This window comes from Oncorhynchus gorbuscha, unplaced genomic scaffold (genome assembly GCF_021184085.1).
Source record: "Oncorhynchus gorbuscha isolate QuinsamMale2020 ecotype Even-year unplaced genomic scaffold, OgorEven_v1.0 Un_scaffold_14619, whole genome shotgun sequence".
Taxonomy (NCBI): domain Eukaryota; kingdom Metazoa; phylum Chordata; class Actinopteri; order Salmoniformes; family Salmonidae; genus Oncorhynchus; species Oncorhynchus gorbuscha.
The window spans coordinates 1-6,405 of NW_025756564.1; the positions used below are offsets into that span (position 1 = coordinate 1).

Sequence of the window (6,405 nt, forward strand, 5' to 3'; positions counted from 1 at the left end):
AACAGACTATCACTATAAAACACATGATATGTCCTGGAGCTCAGGGAAGGGGTTGTAGAACAGACTATCACTATAAAACACATGATATGACCTGGAGCTCAGGAAGAGTTGTAGAAACAGACTATCACTATAAAACACATGATATGACCTGGAGCTCAGGAAGGAGTTGTAGAAACAGACTATCACTATAAAACACATGATATGTCCTGGAGCTCAGGGAAGGAGTTGTAGAACAGACTATCACTATAAAACACATGATATGACCTGGAGCTCAGGAAGGAGTTGTAGAACAGACTATCACTATAAAACACATGATATGACCTGGAGCTCAGGAAGGAGTTGTGAGAGACAGACTATCACTATAAAACACATGATATGTCCTGGAGCTCAGGAAGGAGTTGTAGAACAGACTATCACTATAAAACACATGATATGACCTGGAGCTCCAGGAAGGAGTTGTAGAACAGACAGACTATCACTATAAAACACATGATATGACCTGGAGCTCAGGAAAGAGTTGTAGAACAGACTATCACTATAAAACACATGATATGTCCTGGAGCTCAGGAAGGAGTTATGCAGAACAGACTATCACTATAAAACACATGATATGACCTGGAGCTCAAGGAAGGAGTTATAGAACAGACAGACTATCACTATAAAACACATGATATGTCCTGAGCTCAGGAAGGAGTTGTAGAACAGACTATCACTATAAAACACATGATATGTCCTGGAGCTCAGGAAGAGTTGTAGAAACAGACTATCACTATAAAACACATGATATGACCTGGAGCTCCAGGGAAGGAGTTGTAGAACAGACAGACTATCACTATAAAACACATGATATGACCTAGGAGCTCAGGAAGGAGTTGCAGAGACAGACATCACTATAAAACACATGATATGACCTGGAGCTCAGGAAGGAGTTGTAGAACAGACTATCACTATAAAACACATGATATGACCTGGAGCTCAGGAAGGAGTTGTAGAACAGACAGACTATCACTATAAACACATGATATGACCTGAGCTCAGGAAGGAGTTGTAGAACAGACTATCACTATAAAAACACATGATATAAATCCTGGAGCTCAGGAAGGAGTTGTAGAACAGACTATCACTATAAAACACATGATATGACCTGGAGCTCAGGAAGGAGTTGTAGAACAGACTATCACTATAAAACACATGATATGTCCTGGAGCTCAGGAAGGAGTTGTAGAACAGACTGCTCACTATAAAACACATGATATGTCCTGGAGCTCAAGGAAGGAGTTGTAGAACAGACTATCACTATAAAACACATGATATGACCTGGAGCTCAGGAAGGAGTTGTAGAACAGACAGACATCACTATAAAACACATGATATGACCTGGAGCTCAGGAAGGAGTTGTAGAACAGACTATCACTATAAAACACATGATATGTCCTGGAGCTCAGGAAGGAGTTGTAGAACAGACTATCACTATAAAACACATGATATGACCTGGAGCTCAGGGAAGGAGTTGTAGAACAGACAGATATCACTATAAACACATGATATGTCCTGGAGCTCAGGAAGGAGTTGTAGAACAGACTATCACTATAAAACATATGATATGTCCTGGAGCTCAGGAAAGGAGTTGTAGAACAGACTATCACTATAAAAACACATGATATGACCTAGAACTCAGGAAGGAGTTGTAGAACAGACTATCACTATAAAACACATAGATATGTCCTGGAGCTCAGGAAGGAGTTGTAGAACAACAGACTATCACTATAAAACACATGATATGTCCTGGAGCTCAGGAAGGAGTTGTAGAACAGACTATCACTATAAAACACATGATATGTCCTGGAGCTCAGGCTGAGTAGAACAGACAGACTATCACTATAAAAACACATGATATGTCCTGGAGCTCAGGAAGGAGTTGTAGAACAGACAGACTATCACTATAAAACACATGATATGTCCTGGAGCTCAGGAAGGGAGTTATAGAACAGACTATCACTATAAAACACATGATATGACCTGGAGCTCAGGAAGGAGTTGTAGAACAGACTATCACTATAAAACACATGATATGTCCTGAGCTCAGGAAGGAGTTGTAGAACAGACTATCACTATAAAACACATGATATGACCTGGAGCTCAGGAAGGAGTTGTAGAACAGACTATCACTATAAAACACATGATATGTCCTGGAGCTCGAAGGAGTTGTAGAACAGACTATCACTATAAAACACATGATATGTCCTGGAGCTCAGGAAGGAGTTGTAGAACAGACAGACTATCACTATAAAACACATGATATGACCTGGAGCTCAGGAAGGAGTTGTAAGACAGACTATCACTATAAAACATGATATGTCCTGGAGCTCAGGAAGGAGTTGTAGAACAGACAGACTATCACTATAAAACACATGATGACCTGGAGCTCAGGAAGAGGTTGTAGAACAGACTATCACTATAAAACACATGATATGTCCTGGAGCTCAGGAAGGAGTTGTAGAACAGACTATCACTATAAACACATGATATGACCTGGAGCTCAGGGAAGGAGTTGTAGAACAGGCTATCACTATAAAACACATGATATGTCCTGGAGCTCAGGGAGAGTTGTAGAACAGACAGACTATCACTATAAAACACATGATATGACCTGGAGCTCAGGAAGGAGTTGTAGAACAGACTATCACTATAAAACACATGATATGTCCTGGAGCTCAGGAAGGAAGGAGGGAATATTGACTCTTTTTTTTTTTTTCATTTTCAACAAGGTCTTGAAAAACCTCTTCATACTCCCCATATCTGCATCCCAGAACATCTTCTCAAACTGATGATGGTCATAATCATTGTCATCATCATCATTATCAGCTTCTTCTTCTTCATCATCATCATCATCATCATCATCATCATCATCATCATCATCATCATCATCATCACTCATCATCATCATCATCATCATCACTATCATCATCATCACCATCACTATCATCATCGTCATCATCACCATCATCATCACCATCATCATCGTCATCATCACCATCATCACCACCATCATCATCGTCATCATCGTCATCATCACCATCATCATCATCATCCTCATGGCTTCTCCTGGCATGGTCTGTAAGCGTGACAGATTGAACTTGATGAACTGGAATGTCCTCCAGGGTCGATGTCTTGAAAGAGCTGCCCTCCATCTGCATGTGTCAACGAGTTCAGCATCTTCCTTCTCTTCTCCCATCTCTTCATTTCTTTACAATCTTCACGGTCTAGATCCTAAACTCAGCCGCATCGCACACAGAGCACAGAGCATTACGACCCTGATCTGGTCCAAATCTAATGAACTACACTCGTCTTGTTTATCATAGATAATGGTGAGAGAGAAGGATCTGGAATCCCATCCTAGTAATTGATTTCATATATCATTATAGATCCTCGTCATCTTGGGGTAGCTTGAAGCGGAACCCATTCTCCACTGAACTCCCAGGATGTTTAGTTAATCATCAGCTCCATTACCTGGTCTTTGTCTCCCACAGATAGATTATCACTCCTGGTCCTGGAACTCTGCTCTCCAAACCTGAGCCTGGCTACTTCATCCACCGGCTATCGTTTCCATGGGGATCTCGCAAACAGACGGCGAGCCAGAGTGCTTCAGTTCCTCTTTTCTTTTATACCGTCAGCCAATCGTGTGGTCTTTGAGAGAGTGGCGGTGATGACTGGTGTGCTCCCGCACTGATTCCAGCTTCACCACAGTGGGATCTGACTCTCACTGTGTACTTTGTGAGGGACTGCAGTCCGCAATGACAAAGACGTTGTCTTTTTGGAAGTCCCTTCATCCACTTCTGCTCCTCCTCACTCTTCTCTGTGGGTAAACCCTCTTTGTGTTCTCCATAGTTCTGAATCTTGACCCCCTTCGTCCAATCACAGACGGGGATGAACGTTGGGATGCACTGCTGAGCTCACAGAGGAGTAGGCTTTGATTTCAGGCTCACCGGGAGGCAGGAAGGCAAGGTTTGATGATGTCACTAACCTCGCTGTCTGGACCAAGGCCGGCTGAACACGGCTCTGTATTTGAACTTCCTGTACCCTGTACTGGGAAGCAGCAGACGCCGTGCAGGCTGCGTCAGATTCAGACGTCTTGTCGCTGCTCCATCCATCTTTCTCATCAATACAGTATTCTATCAGGTAGTGGGTGACGTCAGTGGGCTCCACTATCAGGAGGGAGGAGCTCCAGCGTCACACTGTTGTGAGTTCTGTCACGTGCTGTTGGCTTCTCAGGTTTAGATGGAGGCTCCCAATGCTCGTTTCTTTTGGATCCGTTCTCATAAAGGTAAATGCTGGCTCCTTCTTGTTCCTTGTTGGGAATGGAGGCCAAGAGGAAACGTGTTTGTGTGGCCTCTTTGTTAGCTTCGGCAAAATCTTTGAAAAGTCCAGCTTGCTTGTCCATGTCATCAAATACATTATCAGAATGGTACCATCTTGTCAGATCAGGTTTAACTGGCACTAAGGCTTGTGAGTTCTCAGAGGGGAATCCAAAGCTGACAGGACAGGGTCCTCACACCCCAGAGAGGTGAAAGTGAAACATACAACACGCTTCACTTTTGAGTTCAAAACCTCTTTGTCAAGTTCCCTCTTTGATGTGACTATCTTGGTGGAACACGTCTGACTGTAGTCCTCTGTAATCATGCTTAGGAATCGATCAACCACATTGATCTCTCTCTCAATGCGATCCAGACATTCACTGAGGATGTTGCTGTTGAAACGGAACTCTTGCTGCTTTTTCAAGAAGTCGGACAACACCCTCTCTTCCTTTTCTCCCCCTCTAATAGACGGAAGGAGGTCTGCCAAAGTAGTCTTCAAATGCTCTGTGAAACACAGGTTTTTTAAGGTTTTCACTTTGGCATCAATTTCCTTGAAGTATTTTACTGGCTTGCTTCTCATTGCATCGTTGCATCTCATCTCCAGCTCACTGAGGTCTTCCAGCGCAGTCTGCCATTGGTCAACTAAGCTTCCACTGATCTGACGAACCATCTGGGCGGCAGTAGGGTCCAAGGCTTTTAACGGAAGTAGATTCACTTGCACAGGAACCCCCTCACCTACCTTCTGAGGCAAGGTTTTGTAGGTGTCCATTGCATCTTGAAAAGATACAGGATTGTTTTCCAGGAGAACGTCCCCATGGAATCTACAAGCGAACTTCTCAGTTTTAGTTTCAGAAGTGTTCTTCATGTCTAAAGCAACCTCACCCTCAAAAGAAACAAAGGGAATGCTATTAAACATCACTTTCAAGTTTCCCTCAACGTCTTGACGGTCCTCGTCACTTGAGACCTCACGGTCAAACACAAAGAAAGCATTTGCTCCATAAAGTATACCTGTGACCACATGTGTAGCTATGCCTTGGCTAAAAACCTCCTTGTACCTTATGTGTTCCTGCCCAAGGTGGTTCATGGACAGTTGACTGTTTTTCTTAGTAGTGGTGTAACAAAGTGTGACTCTCGCCTGATTCTGAGACTCTTTAACATCTTTCAAATACTTTGCTGATCCCTCCACCTTAACCAGCCCTGCCAAACAGCTTGTTTTGAGAGAGCCGTTTACATTTAACACAGAGAACTTGTCAGCTGTAGAGTCAGATGTGATGACTTTGAAGTCGGTGAAAGGCTTGTCTGTTGTAATGATGTTCCTTCTGAGTGCTTCCTCATCCCACAGCGTCAGGCCTGTAATCAGAGGAGACAAAACAAACACTAACAGTTATTTTATTGTGTGTGGGTATGACTGACTGACTGACTGACTGAGTAATGAGCAAGTGTGCTACCTGGAATGAGGTGATCATTGCGACAGTCATACAGCATTCCCAGGGAGAAGGGCCGTCCCAGTGCTGCTAGAGTCAAAGTTTGGTTTGAGCAAGGATCCATAGTAGGAAGTCACTGGTGGTCAGAATAAAACAAACAGCATAACATGATGAACCACTGGTGGTCAGAATAAAACAAACAGCATAACATGATGAACCACTGGTGGTCAGAATAAAACAAACAGCATAACATGATGAACCACTGGTGGTCAGAATAAAACAAACAGCATAACATGATGAACCACTGGTGGTCAGAATAAAACAAACAGCATAACATGATGAACCACTGGTGGTCAGAATAAAACAAACAGAATAACATGATGAACCACTGGTGGTCAGAATAAAACAAACAGAATAACATGATGAACCACTGGTGGTCAGAATAAAACAAACAGCATAACATGATGAACCACTGGTGGTTAGAATAAAACAAACAGCATAACATGATGAACCACTGGTGGTCAGAATAAAACAAACAGAATAACATGATGAACCACTGGTGGTCAGAATAAAACAAACAGAATAACATGATGAACCTGATGCATGAATAACTTGATGCATCACTA

General features: G+C 42.8%; 1 protein-coding gene and 1 long non-coding RNA gene across 2 annotated transcripts; both read right to left on the minus strand.

Moving 5' to 3' along the window:
• Positions 1 to 1,752: 1,752 nt before the first annotated feature.
• On the minus strand, positions 1,753 to 2,927 carry LOC124030733. Its single transcript, XR_006838019.1, has 2 exons — positions 2,651 to 2,927; positions 1,753 to 1,842 (listed from the first exon to the last, which is right to left on the minus strand). It is a non-coding gene; the product is annotated as an uncharacterized LOC124030733 (long non-coding RNA).
• A 1,254-nt stretch (positions 2,928 to 4,181) lies between these two features.
• On the minus strand, positions 4,182 to 6,327 carry LOC124030732 (verrucotoxin subunit beta-like). Its single transcript, XM_046341944.1, has 2 exons — positions 5,804 to 6,327; positions 4,182 to 5,705 (listed from the first exon to the last, which is right to left on the minus strand). The coding sequence occupies exons 1-2, from the start codon at positions 5,901 to 5,903 to the stop codon at positions 4,498 to 4,500; spliced, it is 1,308 nt and encodes a 435-aa protein (XP_046197900.1). The 5' UTR covers positions 5,904 to 6,327; the 3' UTR covers positions 4,182 to 4,497.
• Between the last annotated feature and the right edge of the window lie 78 nt (positions 6,328 to 6,405).

Coding starts and splice junctions, on each gene's coding strand:
- LOC124030732 (XM_046341944.1), bottom strand. CDS start 5,903: ATGGATCCTTGCTCAAACCAAACTTTGACTCTAGCAGCACTGGGACGG. Junction 5,706..5,803: donor CAATGATCACCTCATTCCAG/GTAGCACACTTG, acceptor CTCTGATTACAG/GCCTGACGCTGTGGGATGAG.